General features: G+C 44.5%; 1 protein-coding gene across 3 annotated transcripts; it reads left to right on the top strand.

Moving 5' to 3' along the window:
* IL22RA1 (interleukin 22 receptor subunit alpha 1) lies at nucleotides 1-23,280 on the top strand. 3 transcript variants are annotated; one of them, XM_069079229.1, is made up of 7 exons: nucleotides 1-250; nucleotides 5,622-5,754; nucleotides 6,740-7,009; nucleotides 7,602-7,777; nucleotides 10,022-10,160; nucleotides 17,773-17,894; nucleotides 20,303-23,280. In XM_069079229.1, the coding sequence occupies exons 2-7, from the start codon at nucleotides 5,706-5,708 to the stop codon at nucleotides 21,191-21,193; spliced, it is 1,647 nt and encodes a 548-aa protein (XP_068935330.1). In that variant the 5' UTR covers nucleotides 1-250; nucleotides 5,622-5,705; the 3' UTR covers nucleotides 21,194-23,280. The 3 variants fall into 3 exon arrangements, with proteins under 3 accessions (XP_068935330.1, XP_068935329.1, XP_068935331.1); XM_069079228.1 differs by having other exon boundaries at nucleotides 6,825-7,009; XM_069079230.1 differs by lacking the exons at nucleotides 5,622-5,754; nucleotides 6,740-7,009.

Raw genomic sequence — 23,280 nt, forward strand, 5'->3', positions numbered from 1 at the left:
AGATGTGGGGTGGAACAGACTACCTGGGCGCCAAGGTTTCCCCACCCTCTCTCCCCAGCACACTCCGGCAGTTGAGCGGAAGAGAAGCAAAGACAGAAGAGGAGGATAAAAAAGGAAAAGAAAGGAGAGACGAGGATACTTGATGAAAGAAGAGTGAAGTGAAGGGAGAAGAGGCGAGACCTTTCCTCTCCTCTTCCAAGGGACCCAATGAAGTGGTTACTAGCTATCCTAGGCTTCAGCATCCTGAATGGTGAGTTTCCCTAGTGCCCCAGACCCACTTTCCCTTCTCCGGGTTCCAAAGAACCCTCAGGGATAGGGGGCAGAGAGAGCTTTTCTCCCTTCTCCAACTTTAACAAGGAATTGCTATGGGTTTCAGATTTTTTTTTTTTTCTGATAAAAGCACTGGGTTTGGAGTCAGAGGACCTGCGTTCAAATACTGCATTCTTCCTTACCAGCTGTGTGATCTCCCACTAATCCTTATCTTCTCTGGACTTCAGTTTCCTTGATTGAAAAAAATGAAAGGATTGGACTAGACGATCACTAAGGTCCTTTCCAGTACTAAAGCTGTGAAGTGACCTTTGCACGAAATCCTTGAACATCAGAGTAGAAGGAGAACTTAGCAATATGGTTAGAAGGGGAAATGGACCCAAGGGTCTTTCACCCCTCATCAGGGAAGTGTTGGAACAAGCTCTGAGCAACACAGGATAGTTGATGGTGAAAGCTTTAGTGTGATTATTTACATCTTGGAAATTGGCAAATGCTGCAAATCAGAGTTTGATTTGTTTTGCTTATTGTTTTGTTGATTGATGGGGAAAATGTTAATAAGAGATTAAATTTAAAGTGTGTCATATTTATGCTAAACTATAAACATGTATACGTAATATATTAATATAAGTAGATTTATATAAATATATATTTTTAATGTTTTATGCATATATATTTATGTCTATAATATAGAATATAAAATAAATATATTTTAAAGTATGTTGAGTATATATATGCATGACACACTTTACATATATATAATATGTAAATATAAATATATATTTAAGTATGTTGAGCATTATTGTGCATGATACATACATACATATAAACAGTATGCACATATAATACACAATGCACATACATACATGTATGCATATATGTGTTTATATATAAACCGATTGTTAAACATTTACCAGTGCACTCTTGACTCTTCCCCCTCCCCCCCCACCTTACCTTCCAGGCAGTAAGTAGGGCTCTTCCACCTCATCCCCAGACCACATGGTAGTGGAGTGGAGGGGTGGGAGGCCTATAGCTGCACTCTGTCCACCCCCTATACCACCCCTGCCCTCCTCATTCAGGGTTAAAAATCCTAATAACATGCACATTTATATCCTCGAAGGGTTGCAGGGAGCTCTGTCTTCACAACCACCTCTGTGTGTGAAGTTTTATTGGGAATGAAGGTTTTATGAATTCCTTTTCTCCTGAGGGAGATTGGGCCTCCTTTCCCAGCAGGAGAAAAGGCTAAGGGAAACAAGGACCATTTCAGGCATAATGGGGTATATATGCTCTGAGCAACAACTTGAAGAAAGTCTTGCTGGCAGTGATATTCTGTGTAGAAATTAGGAAGAACTTAATGAGAGCAGGATCATAGGATTTAGATTTACTTCTTAGGGGGTAATTTAGTTCAATAGCTCCCCATTTTGCAGATGTGGAACTCGAGGCCCAGAGATAAAGTGGCTTACCTACTAAGGTCACACAGTTTTAAATAATAGAGCTGAGATCGAATCTCAGGTTCTCTGTCTCCAATCCAGGGCTCCTTCCCTGACCCCACGAGGAGCCACAAGGCATTGGCTCAGGCTCCTGTCTCCCTGGAGATGTTTAAGTGAAAGGCAGAGAGTGTTAGAATACTAGGGTTTGGGAGGCATGTACCTGATCAGAGACAGGAGTATGGTTCCAATGACTCTAGGGGTCCCCTGAAACTCCAGTTTGGAAAGAGGCAACTCAGCTGGAAATCCGCTGAGAATAGCTTCCCAGAGCCCCAACAAGTGCAGACTAGACCATCCACTTCAAAGGAACTGCTTCCATACCTCCTCCCACTCTTGCCTCTGGGCAACCTCAGAGAGAGGGCTGGTAATCCCCAAACTGGGGGTGTTGACAGGATTTGGCTTATCTCTGAGAGCCCCACAGGCAGCAGTGGGCAGGGGCAAGGTATAGAATGAGCCCTGGCTTTGGTGGAGTCAGTGGACCTGGAGAAGTTAGGTTCCCAACTCTGCTACTTAGTACCTATAACCTTGAACGAAGAATTTCCCCTCTCTGGCCCTACGCTTTCTCATTTGTGATCTGTGGGAGCTGGGCTCCAGATCCTAACCTTTCAACTGGTTACTTTTGTGACTTTGGGCCAATCACTTCACCTCTTGGTCTCAGTTTCTCCATTTGTAAAATGCAACTGCTGGCCTAGATCATCTTTGTGGCCCCTTCCAGCTCTGAAGTCTATGATACAACAATGATATTAATGATAGCATTTATAGAGCACTTTAAGATTTGCAAAGTGCTTTAAAAAGATTAGCTCATTTGATCCCAGCAACAACTCTGGAAGACAGGTGCTATTAGTATCCCCATTTTAAAGATGAGGAAGCTGAGGCTGAGAGAGATTAAGTGTCTTACCCAGCTAGTAAGTGTCTGAGGCAGGATGCAAGCTCAGGTCTTCCTAATTCCAATAATAAATCTGACACTCTACTGTATTACCTAGCTGGATGATCACTAATGTCCCTTTCACTGTAAATTCCTATACTCTTTTCCTTGGTTCTCCACCACTGGGGGCCTCAGCAACTCCTAATCCTGATCCTATAGGAAGAAGGATGCTCCCAGGCTGACCAGAGCACTTGGAGCTCTAGAGGGAGACCCAGGGCTGAAACTTGCTAGAGCAAATACTTTAAGATTCAATTTAAGCTTCTTGAGAGCAGGGAAGGTCTCACTTTGGTCTATGTTCTCATCATCTAGCACAGAGCCTGGAACACAGGAGGCAATAGATATAGACATAGACATAGACATAGACATCAACACAGACACAGACACAGACACAGACACAGACATAGACATAGACAGATAGATAGCTTTACTTTATATATGACACAAAAAAATTATAGACATCTGAGTAAGCTTAAAATCATGAAAATTCTCATTTCTTAAAAATCCAGGATTTCCAGCTAAGTGATTTATTTTCCAACCAGGATTTCATAATGTACAACTTGTACTTGGAGAATTGTGGAAATCCTATCATTCTGAGAAGTAGGCAATAGATTCGAGGGAAATAAAAATGGGGACAAAGAGGAAATACAGCCTTGTGCTCTGGGTCTGATAGGGACTACACTTATTTATAGAAAAGGAAACAGAGGCTAAGAGAATGACTTGCCCAACTACTTAGTCCCTGAAGCAAGATTTGAACTCAGAGCTTCCTGACTTCAAATATCACACTGTGTCCACTCTCCCAGCTTGTTGCATGCCTGAGTAGTATTGAACAAACCACTGTATCTCTCTGGGGCCTCAGTTTCCTCATCTGTCAAATGACCTCTGAGGTCCCTTTCAGCTCTAGGTTCTATGCTCCTATGGAGTTATCACTTGGTAAATGCTTATTGAATGTTTCTATGAATTTCCAGGGAAGAACCTAGCCTTACCCAGACTTAGAACCCATGGAATCCCAGGACAGGAAAGTCCTTGGGCTGGGAGCACCCCCCCACACACACTCCAAAACAAACCTACTTACTATTGGCACCTAGGCTAAACTAATATCAGTTCAGGGTTGGGGCGGGGTGCAGAGAAGTAACTGAAGACAAATAGATGAAAAAATTAGCTTTGGTCTAACTCAGAGTAGTTCTGCTAGATCAAATTATTATTTTCCATCAAATCACTTGCAAGTTATGGTCTCACCTTCCTGATGTCATGATCCTCTTGGAGAATGAACCCAAGAAGCCCCAAGAAGCCACCAATCACTGCCTCATTCAGCCTAGCAGAATCTAATCAGTTTCTTCTCTGGGGCATTTCTTGGATTACAACTTTCCCTCACCCTTCCTGTCCATACCATATGATCCTTTCCCAAGCATTTCTGGGAAGGGAGGAGGGTATCTGTGTATGTCCAGGACTTGGACAGATAGCCTTTGTCTTTCATTCCCCTTTCATGACTTCATTCCATCTCGCCCCTACCCCGATACCAAGTAGTGAGATAAAGGAAAAGGACAGAGCCAAGGACCTTCCTTATTAGAGAAGAGTTTCTTCCACTCCATTCAGCACTTATGCCTTTACCCCAAGATGGCCAGATCACAAAATAGAACTGCCAGTCCTATGTATGCACACCACTTAGCCCTGGCCTCCCCTTTAATTCCCCCACACACTTTGAACTCCAGGACACATGTCCACTTGCCCCCATGTGATCCTCTTCTTCCCCCATGAAGGTCACAAGAGCACAGAACATCAGAGTTAGGAGGGATCTTAATCATTCAGTCAACAAGTCCTGATTAACTACCTCTACAGGGACACAAAAGTGAGATAGTCCCTGCCTTCAAGGATACATTTCACTGATGAATATGTATACACAAAATACATACAAAATAAAGAGAGGCAGCCTTATGCCCTGCCTCTGCACTGTATGGCCTTGGGTAGGTTTCTTAACTTCTCAGTGCCAGTCAACTTCTTAAGACTATAAGTTGCAGAAAGGTGCCAACCTAATTTGATAAAAGGTATCCTCACCTGGGCCTGTTGTATCCTAATGGAAATAGAGGTCCAGTGATGAAACAGAATGGGATGGGATGAGGTGGGGTAGAAGAAGATGGGAGAGGATGGGGTGGGTTGAGATGGGATGGGATGGATTGGGGGTGGAACAGGTAGGGTGGGGTAAGAGAACTAACAAATGGAGAATAAGGAAAGGGCTTGACCTTGGAACAAAAAAGGTGAGTTCTAGAAGGGATCCTCATTTTAGAGGAGTAAGAAACTCAAGGATAGAGTAATTTGCCCAGGGTCACAGTGGTATAATCAAGCCCTGAACCCAGGTATCTTGGTTGCTCAATCCACTCCACTTCCAGACACCACCAGCACTAAAACTAATGTTTCTATCAGACTTGGCACTGCCCATCTCACAGGAATGTTGTAAAGAAAACTTCTTAATCCTTAAAGATATTGAAACGTGAGTTATTATTGGTCTCTTACTCCATCTTTGCCACATCTCTCAGAACATCTCTATTTTAAAAATGCATAAGAAAGCAGAGGTTAAAAGAGGAGAACCCACCAGCCTAAAGTCACAGACAAAATCTATACCAGAACTTGGACTCAAATTCACACTTTCTAATTCCAAGTTCAATGTTCCTTCTGCTAATTGCTATTTTGTACCACCCATTCAGAGGAAGGTCTTTCTCTTCAGTCCCTTCATGCTATTAGACCGATCAAGTTCCATGCTTGCTCCCCACTTTCCTGGCTCAAAAGGCCATGTCTCCCCTTTGCCTGAGGGTCACAGCCTCCAGGCCATGTCAGAGCAGTGGCCTTCCAGCAGTGGGTAATGTTGATTTTTGGGGGGAGGGTGGTATGAGGGGGTGTGGGGTCAGGGTTTGAGAGCCTCCTGGTTCACTGGCATCTGACCTTCCCTTCAGCATCCATCGCAGAGGAGAATCCCAAGCTTCTTCAGAACCTAAGGTTCCACTCGAACAACTTTGAAAACATCTTGAAATGGGAGAATGTCCAGGGAAGCTCCCCAGACACAGTCTACAGCGTGCAGTATAAAAGGTATAGCCATATACCCTGATAGCAGGGCCTGTGCCTCCCTGAGTCAGACTGGAGTCTCATCAAGGTCAGGAACTATATCTCCCCCTTCAGAGAGGGGTTCATTAAAGTCAGGGGATGATTCCCTCCTCAAACTGCGGCTCCTAGAGATTGAGGGCTGTGCCCCTCTTGGGGGGGTGCTCTCAGAGAACAGGGCCCGTGTCCTTCCTCAGACTAGGGGCTCCCTGAAAGCAAATTTTAGTGCTCTCTCCTCAGATTGAAGGGTCCCTAAAGAAAGGGACTTTTCTGTTCCCTCCCTCACACTGGGGGCTACTTAAGAACATCTTCCATGGGGCAGCTAGGTGATGCAGTGAATAGAGCACCCGCCCTGGACTCAGGAAGACATGAGTTTAAATCCAGCTTCAGACACTTAACACTTACCAGTTGTGTGACCTTGGGCAAGTCACTTAACCCCAGTTGTCTTCCCCCCTCCAAAAAAGCAAAAAAAAAAAAAAGAACATCTTCCCCCTTCCCATACTCAGGAACTCCCTGAGGTAAGCCATCATTTCTTCTTCTAGCTGACCCCTTTGCTCCCATTACTGGGATCTGTATGTAGGACATAGCTGAAGGTGGGGAGAAAAGAGTAGGGAGAATAAGGAATCCAGACTGAGAGACTCCTGCTTATGGCAGCCCCACCTCAGGTTCCTTCTTGGCTTTACACCCTTTGCTGGGGATAAAGACTATGGGGGAGGAGAGCAAGAATACAATTTCATATACCTGGAGATTCTTATTAGGTATGTGATAGCTGGGGGATGGCCTGTGGGGTCCCTTCCAACTTTGAATTCTATGATTTTGATTTGACTCCATGGTGGAAGTGCAGGGCTGGCTTGTTTGGGCAGACCAGGCTGGGGCCTGTACTTATTAGCAAGGGTGGCGTCAGATGATAGCTCTGCTCTCCACAGCTCTCCAGTCGTCCATTTGCTGCCTCTGTCATTCCCTCCCCTCTTAGCTCCCTCATCATCACCATCACAGGGTGGAGTCAGCTCAGAAGTCGAAGGGAATCTCTCTTCCTCCCCTCTTGGCCTGCCCTATAGGTATGGAGAAAGAAAATGGAAGCCTAAGGCCGAGTGTCAGAACATTACCCAGACATCGTGCAACATGACCTATGAGACGAGAGACACTGAGGAGCAGTATTTTGCCAAAGTGATGGCTTTCAGCCAAGTCCATGGAGACATCATGGAGTGGAGGCAGACGACAAGGTTCAGTGCCTGCCGAGACAGTAAGGATGGCTCCTTTTCTGAGGGGGTGAGGCGGGCAGAAGGATTCAGCACCCAGGACAGTGTCAGGCTTTGAGCTGAGTGGGGGACAAGCGGACCCTTTGCTTCATCTAACCTATATTCCTCCTGCAGAAGTTTTTAACATTTAAAATTCTACTCTTCCCTCCCTGCCCCCAACTCTGGACCACTAATTTAGCACTGGAATTCACCTAATTCAACCTCCACACTTTACAGATGAGGAAACAGAGGTTCAAACAGGTAAAATTAATTGCTTTGTCCTAGAATCACTGACAGAGCAAGAAGGGACTTCAAAGGTCAACTAATTCAACCCTCTCATTTTAAATATAGAGAAACTGAGGTCCAGAATCACAAAGCTAGAAAGGATCACAGGCAAGATTTGAACTCCAGTCCTTGTGGTGGCAACCTCAGCACTCTAACCACTGTGCCACACAAGCTTTTGTAGGGTTTTCCTTCTCTGTGTGCCCTAGTCTGGATCTAGACAGAAGCCAGTTGGCACTTGTGATAGTGGAATTTCATTGAAGAGCTGGCTCAGTCATCTTTCTCTCTCCTCTTTCTTTCTACCACCTGCACCAGCAATCATTAAGCCACCACTGGTGACCTGCATCCCCAGCATACGGTCTGTAAAGCTCGTCGTGCATCCCTCACCCACTGCCCTCTGGACCAGCAATGGCCACCAGCAAACTCTGGAAGAGATATTCCCAGAACTGTTCTATCGTGTCCAGCTGCACATCAACCAAACTTACCAAATGGTAAGCCCTAAACTCATCCTGTCCCAGAAAAAGCCCCCTCCCCAATTCCCCAGAGAAAAGATAGAATTAGGACTTGACCTGAAAATTAACTGATGTGTTAGCTCCTTCAAATTATGGCCATCTGGAGCCATCTATGACCTCTCCAGAGGTCCTCGAACCAGAGCCCAACATGAGCAGGAATCCCTTCCCCACCATCCCTGAGAAATGATCCCCCGGGTTCTACTTGCACACAGCCAGAAAACAAGGAGCCCAGTACCTTCCAAGGTTGCTTCTTCCACTTGGGCACAACACAGTTCATAACAGAATGTAGGAATCACCAATCACATGGGTCTGTATTTGGGCTCCTGCCATCACTCTTGGGCTGAATCTCCTCTGCCCAAGCTCACTGGGAAAAGGATCATAAAATCTTAGAGCCAAGGGGCAGCCAGGTAGCACAGTGAGTAAGAGCACCAGCCCCAGAGTTGGGATGACCTGTGATCGAATCTGGGCTCAGACACTTAGCACCCACCCAGAAACACCTGGCCGTGTAACCTTGAGCAAGTTACTTAACTCCAATTGCTTTAAAAATAATAATAATAATAAAATCTTAGAGCCTGAGGGACCCTCAGAGGCCTTCCAATACAACCCTACGATTTTACAAATGAGGAAATTAAGATCTGAGGGGGGGGAGAAAAAAATAAGCATTTATTAAGCACATACTTTGTGCCAAGCACAGTGCTAAGTGCTTTACAAATATTATCTCATTTATCTCACAACAACTTGGGAGGTGAGTGTTCTTCTTAGGCTCATTTACGGACTGAGGCAGACAGAGGTTAAGTGACGTGGCCAAGGACACATAGCTAGTAAATGCCTGTGAGTGGATTTGAACTCAGTTCTTCCTGACTTCTGATCCACAGCCACCTAGCTGCAAGGTTCAATGTCTTGCTAATAATCCCCATGCAGTAAGTGGCAGGGATGGAAATTGAAACCACCTCTTCCTACTCAGAGGCAGCACTTTTTTTTTGCTGCACAGCATTGCCTTTTTGGGACTTATGCTCTGGATCCCTCTGAAAAAGGACAATTGAAAGCTGACTCTCCACACCTTTTGAAGTGAATTTGGGATTAAATAGATCAAGCTCCAGCCTGGCTCTGGAGAAGAGTTGAGAGAATTCTCCCTACTTTCTTTGGAGAGGTGGGTGACTATGGGTGTGGAATATTACATACACTATCGGGAATGGTCAGAGTTCTTCTCCTTTATCTTTGTTGCTAGGGAAAGCTAACCAATTAGGGGAAGGAGAAAGGAAATGTTTATGAAGGAATAGGGTATAAAATACACAAGACACCAATAAAAATAAAAACAGCTTGGGCTCTGTACAATGGTCAGTGTAAGAGTAAGATGATATAATGGAAAGTGTCATGAGATAATAGATTTAGAGCTGGATATATTGAGGTTAAGAGATTTGGCCTGGGTCACACAGCTAATTGGGAAGGATTTGTACTCACCTTCCTGATGTAAGGTCCATCACTCTATCCATCTTGTACCCTACATTTCAGGGAAACCTATCTCTGCCACCTACTGGCTGTGTGATCCTCAGCATGCCCTTCACCCTTCAGCTTCATTTTCTTCATCTGTAAAATGGGGATAATTGTACTCTGCCAGAGGCAGCAGCTAGGTGGCACCATGGAGGAAGACGAGTTCAAATCCAGCTTCAGATATTTCCTAGCTGTGTCACCCTGGGCAAGTCGCTTAAACTCTGTCTGTCAGAGTTTTCTCACTGGTAAAATGGGGGTAATAATAGCTCGTACCTCCCAGGATGGTTGTGAGGATCAAATGAGAAAGTAATGTACTCTGCAAACTTTAAAGTGCTATAGAAATGCTAGCTATTATTGTTATTGCTACCACCATCACCACCATTATTATCATTGTTATTACTCACATCTGACACATTCTGTCTTCATGACCCTGGGTAAGTCTCTTGCATTCTTGTACTCCCAGACAGTTCTGTAGGATTATACTTTGTAGGATAAGTACCTTCTGCACTGAGGGAGAGTCTCCTCAGTTGGAGGCCCTTACCCTACAAAATCTCAAATCCATGCTCAAAACAAAACACAAAAACAACCTCCCAGAGTTGCTGTTTTGGTTTGTTTGGGGTTTTTTTGAGCATATGTATTAGAACATTTTGTAACCTGGAAAGCGTGTGAAGGTAAGCAGCTGTGGGTATCAGTAAGCTGAAATTCTCCCTCTTGGTTTTTTATGTAATGCAGCACTTTGAAGAGAAGGAAAAAGAATATGAATTCTTCGGCCTGGCTCCAGACACGGAGTACCAGGGGGTCACCATGATTGTTATCCCCACCCCTTTCAAGGAGAGTGCCCCATACACATGTCAAGTGAGGACACTGGCAGGTAAGTTTTGATGCCTGTGAGTCCAATGGCAAGCAACAGCCCCAAAGTCAAGGTCTGTCCATGCTCTTACCTCATTGAGTGACCTTGGGCTATCCGGGGAATCAGGAAGACTTAGGTTCAAGTCTTACCCTTGACACATTGTAGTCATATAATGATGGACAGTTGCCCATCTAGATTGGTATGGGGAATTTCCATATTGGGATCCCAGCACTGATGATTTCAGTGCGGAAGAGATCTCTGAGGTGAGCTGGATCAACTCTTTCATTTTCCAAATCATGAATCCAAGCCTGGTAGACCTAAAATAATCACACAGGTGTTAAGTGACAGAGCTAAGATTTGAACCCAGACTCACTGACACCAAATCAGTGTGTATGCACCATGCTACTTTGCATTCTTTACCATAATAAAATCCCAGGGCTGAACGTCAAAAGAAAAATGAAAGGAGTTTCCGTCATGCTGGGATATCCATCATCTACCTAGGCAGTCATTAATAAGCCTTTATTAAGCACCTGACATATGCTAAAGAATCGATGATTAAACAATCCAGATGAGTAAAAACAAAGTAATTCTAAAAAGAAGGGGCCACTCAGAGCAAGGGCATAGTGAGGAGGTGCCAGGAGCTGTTCATTTAAGGAAGGGAGGGATTCGTCAAGGCAGCCGTGCATGCTAAGCCCACTACTTCCCAAGTGTTCTAACAGGGAAATTGTGTGAAAGCCTCATTCCCCCCTCTCTGTCTCTCATTGGGTTTGGGGGCTGAGCATTAAGAGAAATGATAAAAAGTGACCTGATTTCATAGGTTAAGGAAAAGATCCCAGAGCCAGAGCTGGAAGGGAGCTCAGAGTCCAGTCCAACATTTTCATTCTACAGATGAGGAAACTGAGGCATAGGCAGCTCAAAATACTTGCCCAAGGTCACCCAGGCAATAAGCACCTAATCTGAATCCATGTCCCCTGACTGCAGAGTCAGTGCTAATATGAGAACTGGGAGGGCTTTTAGAACACATGATGTCAGAGCTGGTAGTGCCCTTAGAACCCAGGATGGCAGAGCTGGAAGGGCCCTTAGAACACAGGATGCCAGAGATGGGAGGGATTTAGAAAACAGATCAGGGCTGGGAGGGAATTTAGAGAGCACCTAATCCAGCTCTCTCATTTCACAGATGTGAAAACTAAGGCCTTAGAGCTTGCCAAAGTTAGTTGCTAAGTTAGTATTTTGAAATCTTTTGAGAGAGAAACACATGGAAGCACTTTCCTAGTACATTCAGTTCTTAACTATCTACGAGCTGATTAGCTGATAATTCCTGGCAGCTGCTCAATCCTAGACTTGTGCTTCTCCCTGCCCTCCAGCACTTGTCTGAGTTTTCTCCTCCAGAAACTCACGGGATGTAGGAAAGCTTGCTTTACAATGAGCAGGTTTGAAACCCACTTGGGAAAGTACAACCATGAGCCCCAGAGGGGATTTCTGGATTTGGAATTCTCTGCTCTTGAATGATCTGTTCCTCTTCATTCCCATGGAAAGTAGAAATCCAAGCCTCAAGAGAGGCCAAGATTGAACCAGGTCTCAGTAGCCAGAGGTGGCTTGCTGGGCCTTGGGTACCATGACCTCTAGACCACAGCAGGAGGGAGGCAAGTGCTGTAAGAGCCTACATTCTGGACTTGGTGCAGGCTTCTTCTTCTTTAAGTACCTTGGTATCCAACAAACTTCTAGAAAAAGGCTAGTTGCGTTCATTTCCTCTAGTTCATCTCCTCTCACTCCTAGTTCGATGGGTAGATCTGAATTTAATTCCACAAACATTTATTAAGCACCTACTGTGTACCAGACATTGTGGTAGGTGCTAGGTTACAAAGACAAAAGTAGAAAGGCCTCAAGTAGCTTCTATTTTCATTCTTCAGTCATTTCTGAAACTTTGGGACCCCATTTGGGGTCTTCTTGGCAAAGATACTACAGTAGTTTGCCATTTCCTTCTCCAACTTATTTCACATAAGAGGAGACTGGGGCAAACAGGGTCAAGTGACTTGCCCAGGGTCACACAGCTAGTATCTAAGGTCAGATTTAAACTCAGAGAGATCCTGACTCTAGGTCTGGCACTCTGTGCACTATGGCTCCAACTAGTGCCCCTAGTTTACATTCTGGGCGGGAGGGTAGAGGCACAACATGTGGGCAGAAATAAATACAAAGTCTATTGCAAATTCCTACCAAGGTATTTCAGGGTGGATGTGACTGAAAAAGGGAAAAAACACTAAAGGAAAAGGCCTCATAGAGCAAGTTAGTTACATTTAAATTGAACCTTGAAGGGACCCAGGGATCATTCAGTTCCCACATGGGGTTAGTTCCATGATGAAGTCAAGGCTTTTATGGGGGAGGGCAGCATCTCAGTCAACCTTGTCTAACTGGTGCTACCACCTCTGATACCAAAAGAAGGCAGATTCAAAGAACTGTTATCCCCATTGTTATCCAAGAACTGTTACCCAGACTGGAGAACTTAGAGCCTAGAAAGTTGAGAACATGGAGGGGGCCAGAAGAAGTACCAGACATGGGTGGCAAATGAGGGATTCAGGCAGAGGTCCAAGGTCACCTGCCCCACATGAGACACAGGGATCTCAGAGAAGCCCCCCAAAACAACAGGTTTCTTCCAACTACCACAGTTATCTATCTTAATAGTCCAAAAGAATCTGGTCTTAAGGGGCAGAGTGTAGAAAGTCTTATTAGCCAATAACAAAATAACAGGATGATATCATCTTGTGATTCTCATCACAGTATTATCGACATTTAGAATGATCTCTTGTAAACCAAGATCAATGGACAAAGTGGTAGAATGAAGACAACAGTTCCTCACATAGACATGTCACTTTGGACAATTCACTTCATTCTTAATTTCCTCATTTATCATATCTTGACAGTAGTGTCTAGTGAATGAATGAATGAAAAAATTTTTTTTCAATTAATATTTATTTTTATTTCTCACCTTCTCCCTATCTACCTGCACTTACAAACACAAAAACAAAAACGTTTATAACACCTAGGCATAGACAAGAGAAGCAAACTCCTATTATTGACTGGGTCCAACAGATAGATGACTTATTTTATACTCGTCCCCTCTCTGTCAAGTAGGAAACATCCTTCATCAATCCTCTGAAATTATGGTTAATCTTTGCACCTATAAGAGTTTGTAAGCCTTTCAAAATTGTTCATTTTTACAATGTTGTTGTATAAACTGGTCTCTTGGTTCTGTTCACTTTACTTTGCATCAGTTCATACAAGTCTTCCTATGTTTCTCTGAAATGATACATTTTATAATTTCTTAGAGCACTGTAGTAATCCATATTAATATATCACAGTTGGCAGGCATTGCCTTAATTTCTAGACCTTTGTCACCATAAAAGAGATGCTATAAATATTTTTTACATGTACATTTTGATCTTGTTGGTGGCATAGTTGGAGCAAAGAATATGCACAGTTTAATGGTTTGGGGGGTGTAGTTCCAAATTGGTTTCCAGAATGTCTGAACCAGTTCACAACTCCACCAACAATGCGTCAATGTGTCCATTTTCTGAAGCCCCACTAATATTTGTCATTTTACCTTTTTTGCTGGCTTTGCCAATCTGGTGGCTGTGAGGTCAATCCTCAAAATAATTTAATTTGCATTTCTCTAATTATGAGTGATTTGGAGCATTTTTTCATGTGGCTCTTCAAAAGAAATCCATAAGCTTGGATTTTTTCCTTGAGAAGTGCCTGTCTATATTCTTTGGCCCTTTCTTAACTGGGGAGTGATTTGTTGTAAGTTCAAGTCATTTTCTTATGTATCTGGGGAAAAAAATCCTTATGGGAGAAACTTGCTACAAAGATTTTTTCACCCAGTTCACTTTTTCTCTTTAAATCTTAGCTAAATTGAACTTTTTGTGTGCAAAAACTTTTAAATTTTATGTAGTCAAAATTGTAACTTGTATCTTTTGTGGTCCTCTCTATTCCCCCCCCCCCTTTTTATCATGAACACTTCAGCTATTCATAGATCTGACAGGTCATTTCTTCCATCTTGCTCTATTTTGTTTATGATGTGACCTTTTGTATATGTCATGTATTCATCTGGAGCTTATGTTTATGGTGTGTGGTGTTGGTCTAAACCAATGGTGCCAAACTCATATAGAGAAAAGGACCTAGAAAATCACATATTAACATTATCTATGTTTCACTGTTTTTATTTATTTTGTTCAACATTTCCCAATTACATTTCAATCTGGTTCAGGAAGCATTCTTAATTGGTATGTGATTAACACCTCTGGCCTGACACACACTGCTTCAGTCCTTCTGCCAGAAGCCTTTGGGCTACTAGATTCCTTTTGTTTGTATGTTACATACTTAATCTGTTCTACTAACTGAACTCTCTAGTTTTTTTAACCAAGATCAAAACATGTTGATGATTACTGCTTTGCCATATAGTTTGAGATCTGATATTCCAACATCCCCTGCCTTCCCACTTTCCATTATTTCTCTTGGGAAGCTTGAATTTATGTTCCTCTAGATGGATTTTACCTCTCTCTCTCTCTCTCTCTCTCTCTCTCTCTCTCTCTCTCTCTCTGTCCCCACATACACACACATATATCTTCACACAATGTATACATACAACTAAATATATAATAGTATATATAGTAATATAATAGTATGTGTATATAATATATATTAGTGTATGTACATACACACATGTATTTCAGTTGTATCCAACTGTTTGTTAGTGACCCCATTTGTGGTTTTCTTGGCAATGATACTGGAGTGGTTTGTCATTTCTTTCACCTCATTTTATAGATGAGGAAACTAAGGCAAACAGGGTAAAGTGACTTGCCTAGGGTCACACAACTAGTAAGTGTCTGAGGCTAGATTTAAACCCAGGTCTTCCTGACTCCAGGCCCAGTGTTCTATCCACTGCACCATCTAGCTGCTTCTAGGTCACAAAATTAGTATATACCAAAGGGAGAATTTGAACCAAAACCTTCCTAATTATAAAGCTGATTTTATCACTATGCCATATTTTTTCAAGTCAATAAAACTGACTTATTATAAAATTAATTAAATTTTACAATAAACAAATTTAAAGGCATTTATTAAGTGCCTATTATATACAAAGTACTAGGCAAAGCAATGGACATAGGAATAGAAGAGCTTGAGAATCCCTGCTGTTGAGGAAGCCCACTGGGAGACAACCCACATAGGAAGTTTAAGTTGAAGGTTAGATGGGATAAGTGTATGGTCCTTAGGGTACATCGGCAAAGCAGATAACACCTCTTCTTTAAAATCATTTCCACTGATACCTGGAGGCCACTGTGGTTGGTATCTATACCTTGGTGTAAGTTGTATAGTCCCGGTAGAATACAAGCTCCTCAAAAGCAAGGGCTCTCTTTTGATTCTGTCTTTGTCTTCTCCATTCCATCTCCCCCCATCACCCCAGCAGGAGAGGCACCATAGCACAGTGGATGGAGATAAAGTTCACCCAAAGCCTTCTGTTAGAGAGGGCACTGAACTTCCCATCAGCTTTGTGTTCCATCAGCTTCTCTACTTGGTTTCAACTAGCCAGGTACCGCTGGTGTTCCCCTCTTTTCAACTTTCGTTTGTTGTCTTTCCCCAATAGATTGTAAGCTCCTTGAGGGCAGGGATTGTCTTTCTTTTCTTCTTTGTAACAGTAGCATGTAGCACAGTGTTTGGCACATAGTAGGTGCTTAATAAATCTTTATTGAATTGAAATGAATAGAGAGCTGACCTTGAGACCATCAAGTCCGGATCTACACATTGGAAATGTGACTCTTTACCTCAATGTTCTAATTGATCTTTAAGGCTATATAAGCTTCAGAGAAGCTGCCAATCTGCATTGGGAGAGGGAAATTCCTCCCCTAGAAGTGTCCGTTAGTAACAAAATCACAGGTCCAGACCCTTTACATCCCCAGTGCTTTTCACATAGTAGGCCCTTTACAAGGCCTATGTCGGATTGAATTGGATTAACCAACTCAAGTTGGTATCTAGGTCTCAGGTTTGGCGTCTCCGTTTTATTCATTCACCCTTAGGCTCTGTGCAGAACTGGTTCCTACTAATCAGACTCCCCCCCAAAAAACCCATTTCTGTTTTCCCTGTCATTCTCATTTACATCATTGAGGTCTATGCATACATCGCTCTCAGGCCTCCACTTCCTCCGCCTGGCTCACTTTCATCTTTCTCCCCAGGTTTCTCTGTGTCCCTCACATTCATCATTTCTTATGCAATACGCTTCGACACAGTCATGCCCCACAATGTATCCAGTCTTTCCACAGTCGATGGGCAATCACATAGCTTCCAATGTTCTACTACCACAAGAAAAAGTGCTGCCATAAATACATTAGAACATACTGTGAGGGGCGGCCAGGTAGCACAGCGAGTAAGAGCACCGGCCCCAGTGTCGGGATGACCTGGGATCGAATCCGGGCTCAGACACTTAGCACCCACCCAGAAACACCTGGCCGTGTAACCTTGAGCAAGTTACTTAACCCCAATTGTTTAAAAAAAAAAAAGAACATACCGTGCATGACCTTTCTTTCTCTCCTTGGTCTTCTTGTGGCATGTGTCCAATAGTGGGATCTCTAGGTCAAAGTGAGAGATCATCAGTTGTCCTGCTTCTGTCTGTCTTTATGGCATCCCCTAACCCTTGATCTATCACACTTTCTAAGATTTTAACTGATTGTATGCTAGCTAGATCTGGTTGATGCTGGCAGTTTCCTCCAGGGTCCCAGGGAGAGCTGAGGCGTTGCCCTGTATATGTATATAAGCATATATGTATGTATATGAGTATGTTTGTATGTAAACATATATATCATCATCAGCCTCACCCTACCATGCTGAAGAATAAAGTACAAACTAATCCCATTCACTGGGCGCTGACTTTTGTTCCCTCCGGTTTCAGACTTCACTTTGAGGAGAGTACCATAGATAGGCACTGGTCCTCTACCCAGCAGATTGAGAAAACCCATTTTATCCATTTCTCCAGGAGTGAGGAGGTTCAGGCAAAAGTGCATCAGTGATAGGAAACACCATGATGGAATGCTTGGTGGGCTGAGAAGCCCCCATATTCTGGGTCCCTCTTGTCCCTTGAAATTGTAGTGCTATCTCCACCCACAAGCAGAGAATGTCAAAGCTGGAAGGGGACTCAGACTGGAGAACATCCGAACTGGATGGGGCCCCTAGAATATGTGATGTTCGTGCTAGAGGGGCCTTTGAATGTGAACTGTCAGGGCTGGGAGGGACCTTAGAAAATAGATCATCTGAGGTACAAGGACCATTAGGACACAGAATGGCAGGACTGGAAGGATGCTTAGAATATTAAAATCATGGAATCTAAAGTATTTCCACACCACACACACACTCTACCCTTGATGTTCTAAGAGGAAAGAAGGAAGGAAGGAAGGAAGGAAGGAAGGAAGGAAGGAAGGAAGGAAAAGGAAAGGAAGGAAAAGGAAAGGAAGGAAAAGGGAAGGGAGGGGAGGGAAGGGGATTAGAGAAAGAAAGGATGGCCACAGGCACCTAGAATTCTAAATGGGAAGGGCCCCTGCACCCAACCATTCACCTTTTTCCCTATATCTGTCTTCTTTTCTCCTCCCAGACCGTACATGGTTGTATTCCTTCTCCGGTGTGTCCCTGTTCACCATGGGCTTCCTTGTAGCTGTGCTTTGTTACCTGAGCTATCGATATGTCAAGAAGCCTCCTAAGCAGCCCAACTCACTGGTGAGAGACCTTGTGGCCCTGGGAAATGAGGTGGGGGCATGGGGGTGGGTGTCTGAAGAACAGGGACCTACAGCTTACAGAGGAACAACAGGGACCCGGGCACCCCTCAGCTCTCCCTTAGACTCTGGGCTTGGAATACAGAATTTTTAAAACAGACCCAGTTTATCCTCTCAAGTAACCTAGAATCCAAATCCACCAAAAATTGCAAGCTCAGGGATTTAATAGTGTATAGAGGTCAGTGAGGTGGTCAAGAATTATATCTGGGGATTGGAGAATATGGAAGCAGCTCAGAGTTAGGCAATCTTTGATCCTTTTAGGCAAGTCTCACACAATGCAGTGTAGAAGAGTTCACTTTAGCTTGGAGGTTAATGATTTATCTGGGACCTCATCCTGGCTGTGCCATTCATTAGCCGTGTGTCAATTCAATTTGATAAATATTTATTAAGTTTCTGCTGTATACCAGATACTCTGCTAGATGCTGGGAATACAAAAACAAAAATGAAACTAGCCCTGCTCTCAAGGGAGAGAGTAATCAATCAAGTAATTTATTAATGACAAGTAATCAATCAAAAAGAATTTATTCAGTGCCTACTATATCCTAGGCCTTGGAGAACAAAGAGAGAAGTGAAAGGTGAGAAGTGAGAAGTGAGAAGAAAGAACATGCACACACAGAGGACATCTAACATTTTAAGGGGAAGGCACTAGCAGTTAGGGGATCAAGGCTGTCCTTGAGCTGAGCCTTGAAGGAAGCTAGGAATTTTAAGAGGTGGAAATAAGAAAGCATGCATTACATTGATCAGGGTTTGTTTATTGATGAAACTCAGAATGTGGGATATGGACTATTATGGACAAGCAGCTGGTTAATCCAGGGGAAAGTGTGTTGGATCTGGAGTCCAAGACCTGAGCTCAAATCCCACCTCAGTCACTTTCTAGTTGAGTGACCTTGGGCAAATTGCTCGACTCGTCTCAGTCTCAGTTTCCTCATCTGTAAAATGGGAATAAGAATAGCACCTTCCTCCCAGTACTGTTGTGAGGATCAAATGAAATAATATTTGTGAAATGTGTCTCACACCTTAAAATACTATTTTGAAGTATATAAAATACTTATAAAAATACTATCTAGTTATTTTTATTATTGTTACTACTGCTGTTACTACTACTATCAGCTAGCAAGCTAGTTTGACTAGAATAAAGAATATGGGAAAGAAATTTATATAAAATGATTAGATATGTAAATGGGAGCCAGACTGTAGAAGGCTTTCAGTCCTAGACTGAAGAGTTTATATTTTCTTCTACATGCAATGAGAAGCCCATGAAGATTTTTGAGTAGGGGAGCTGAAATGCTCAGATAGTTTGGGGAGGATCAATGTGGCAGATTGTACAGGATGGGTCAGAGTGGGGGGCACCAAGGTAAGGAACCCCATTAGGAGACTAATGAAGTCATGCAGATGAGAGGCACTGAGAGCTGAAACTAGGAGGGTAGAGTTGGAAAAGTATTTCCCTTCTCTTGACCTCTAGAAATGGGAATGCAAGTATAATTGGTACTGACCACTATTAAGCAGCAGAGCGGGAGTAGGAACTGGCCTTTCCATAGAGCTTTGAGGTCTACAAGCACTTTCCTAGAGTGTCTCAAAAGCAGCATGACAACCTGTCAGCGAGGAGGCAGAGAAGCTTGTTCTTGCCTCATCCTATTGGACTGTAAACTTTGGAGGGCAGGGACCGTCTTGCTTTCTGATTGGTATGCTTAGTGCAGAGTATGGAACACAGCTGGTGCTTAATAGATGTTATTTCGTTGTTCCAGTGTGGGTGGGACAGAGGACCTCAGAGGTCTGTCCCAGCTCTGAAGTTCTGTGACTCCAATCTAGCTCAAGGGAGTATCGAATTCAATCATTTTTGTAAATCTGGTTGTGATAGTTAAAATCCTAGAGGAATGTTAATTCTTACCATCTTTGTCATCATCTTGGGGAGGAGGGGAAGGGGAGGGAGAAAGGAGGGAGAGAGACCCTGAAGTGCTCTCCCACCCTTAGGTCAGCTCCTTCCCTCTCCACCCAGTTTGTCCCAGCATGCCATTGGGAGCTGGGGATGAGTCCAAGGGCAGGTCGACCTTGGGGGCCTGGATCAGAGTCAATGTGGGGAAGGGGATAAAACACTGGACTTGGAGTCAGGAAGACCTGGGTCTCCCACTCATTAGCTGTGGGAGCTTAGGCAAGTCCCTGCATTTCTCTGAGCCTCAGGCTCCCCCTCTGTAAAACAGGGGGAAGGAGTTGGACTCCATGACTTCCAAGGTCCCTTACAGCTCTTCATCTGAGCATGCATCCCTGGAGAACCCAAAGTCTAAACCATATCCCCCCGAGGAATCGATGGTCACTCCTGATTAACTTTGCCCCAATGTCCTTGCTTCCCCACAGGATGTCCGGAGAGTATTGACCTTTCAGCCACTGAAATTCATTCCGGAGCATATCTTGATCCCAGGCATCGACTTCAGCAGTCCTGGGGGCCTGGTTCCCCCTATCCAATACTCCCAGGTGAAGATGCCTGGGGCCAGGGAGACCCTAGGAGCTCCAATGCCCCCTGGCCTGCCTGAGATCACCTACCTTGGACAGAGTGAGATACCCATCCCTGTCCTCCTGGCTCATCAAGCACTCCCCCCACCATCCTACGCCCCTCAGTCAATTCCAGAGGTGGAGCCCCCTTCTTATGCTCCACAAGTGGCTCCTGAGACAAAGCCCCCATCCTATGCCCCTCAGGCCCTCCCTAATCAATGGCCCCCATCTTATGGAGCCTGCATGGAGGACTCAGGGGGAGAAATGTCCCCACAGCAGGATTTGGACCTCAGATGTTTCAGTGGGACAATGGGTCAACCTCAGCCCAAGCAGAACCCAGCTGGATCCCTTTTGTCAATTTCCCGGACAGAGGAACACCAGAAAATTTCCAGAGGAAAAGAGTTCATCCATCAGCCCCCAGGACTCCAGAGAGAGCGACCACCCAGTCTAGCCCTGCCTCTGGTTCACTCAGTGGGGTCACTGAAGTCAATAGCTCCAGGATACTTAAGCAACCAAATATCTTTGCTTTCCTCTGTCCAGGTGGAAGACCAGCCCTTTTCCCTCCCCTCCTCCACATCTTCCCTCCTATTTCAGCCCAGTGAGCAGATTGAGGGAACCTGGGGCCTGCTAGAGTCTGTAGTGTGTCCCAAGGATGAAGTTCCTCCTCCAGAACCCGAGGGGGGCTGCCTAGGGCAGTCTACAGAGCTTGATTTGCTCTTCAGAGATTTGGACCTCACAGTGCAGTGGGAGCCCTGAAGGAAAGTGTGGTGACCAGCACCCTCTTCATGTTCTGACAGTCAATGCTGCACTCCCCAACCTGGAATCCAGCCTGGGGCGCAACCTCGTGCCAGTCACCCTGTGAGAGTTAGAGGTTCTAGGAAGCATGGCCCTCACCCTCAAGGAGCCCTCATTTACATTAGGGTAAACACAGCTTCTGTGTTCAGAGAGCCTGCAGTCACAGAAAGGAAATACATTTCCTGCCCTTCCAGAAATCTCAGTCCTGAGAGGACAGAGGGCCCTGCTTGAGAGGCCTTTGGGGAACCCTTGGTCTGAGACAGGAGGACAAAGTCCTTGCCTTCATGGGATCTTCAGTCAGAGGGAAGACAGTGCCTGCCTGTGGGGATCCCCCTTCCGAAAGGGGAGACAGTTCCAGTCTTTAGGGAGCCCCCAGTCTAAGGAGGGAGACAGGTCCTCCCAGAGAGTCCCCAATCTGAGGAGGTAGACAGCCTACCAGGGCCTCCCTCTGTCTGAGGGAGGAGACAGCTTTTGCCCTCAGGAAGGTCTCCAGTCTGAAGGAGGGAGTCAAGTCCTCCCATGGACCTCCAGTCGGAGGAGACAGCCTTCATACTTAAAAGGAAGCCGGCCCCTGCCCTTAGGGACCTCCACTCCCTTTAAGGGGAGAAGAGCCTGAGAAGAAAGGGAGTTTAGGGAAGAGGATGAAGCCCCCTCTAAGTCCCTGAGCCCCATCTCTCCCATTCCATGACCCTCGCAGCCACCACCCCCACCTCGCCTCCATGGCCCCTTTTCACATACAATCTCCTAGCTGCTGGCTGCTGCCTGCCATGCTGTCTGCATTCATCACGTCCACTGCCTTTCCTAGCAATCACTTCTCATTCCCTTGCAACCTAGCTTCCCCTCTACCTGTTCACTTCGTAGAGACTTCTCCAAAAAGCCTGCATTTCTCTTCTTTGCCAAAGCCAGTCCTCAACCTTCTTAATTTCTCTGCAGACACTGTCCACTATTCTCTCTACCAGATCGGCTTTCCTCCCCTCCCAAGCCCAAATCACCTTGGGCTTACTTGGTTTATATTTTGCATATATTTAAATGTATACATGTGCTCTCTCCACCTTCTACTCCCTCCCCATGTAAGCTTTCTGCATGGAGGGAATGTTTCATTCTCTATTCCCAGTGCCTAGGACTGTGTCTGGCTCATAATAGGCCCCTAAATGCTGATCAGTTCGGTGATTTCATTGTGGGTCCAACTTTCATGTTTATGTGATTGACTCCCAAACAATACATCCTATTTTTTCTTCTGAACTCCAGGCCCACAGACCCACCTGCCTCCTAGACATCTCCACCGGGGTATCCATCCCACAGGTGTCTCACAAAAGACGCGTTCAAAACGGAACTCATTGTATTCTCCAACATCACTACTTCCTCCAAACTTTCCAAATTTTGTTCAGGACACCATCCTGCCTTGGCAGTTAGGTGGATAGAGTGCCAGACCTGGAGTCAGGAAGATCTGAGTTCAAATCCAACTCGGATACTTACTAGCTGGGTGACTCTGGGCAAGGCAAGTCACTTTATAAACCCTGTTTGCCTCAGTTTACTCATCTGTCAAATGAGCTAGAGAAGTAAATGGCAAACCACTCTAGCATCTTTGCCAAGAAAATCCCAAACTGGGTCACAAAGAGTTGGGCACAATTGAAAACAACAATAGCAACAACCACCATCATTCCAATAATTCTCATTCACAACCATGGAGGCATGGCTGACTCTTCTCTCCCTCTTCTCCCCCTCCCCCACCTCCTACATGGAATGAGCCACCTATAAAATGAAGGTGATAGACTAGATGAGGTAAAGCTGGTTCCTTCCAGCTTTAAAACTATGCCCTGATAATTGCTTCTAGTCTGTAATAATCTCCTACTATTAAAATTAATTTCTATCACTTCCTATATATTTTACACTTGCTTGTGGGTATGTGTTGTATTTGTACCCTGCCCCCAGTCGAATACAAGCTTCTTAAGGGCACAAAGTTTGGGTTTTTTAGTCTTAGTATCTCCGGCATCTAGCACAATGGCAGATACATAGCAGGTGTCTAATAAATACTTGTAAAAGAATAA

The sequence above is a fragment of the Petaurus breviceps genome, unplaced genomic scaffold (assembly GCF_028583685.1).
Source record: "Petaurus breviceps papuanus isolate PSGF00001 unplaced genomic scaffold, PetGlider_PUasm1.0 91041, whole genome shotgun sequence".
Classification (NCBI taxonomy): Eukaryota; Metazoa; Chordata; class Mammalia; order Diprotodontia; family Petauridae; genus Petaurus; species Petaurus breviceps.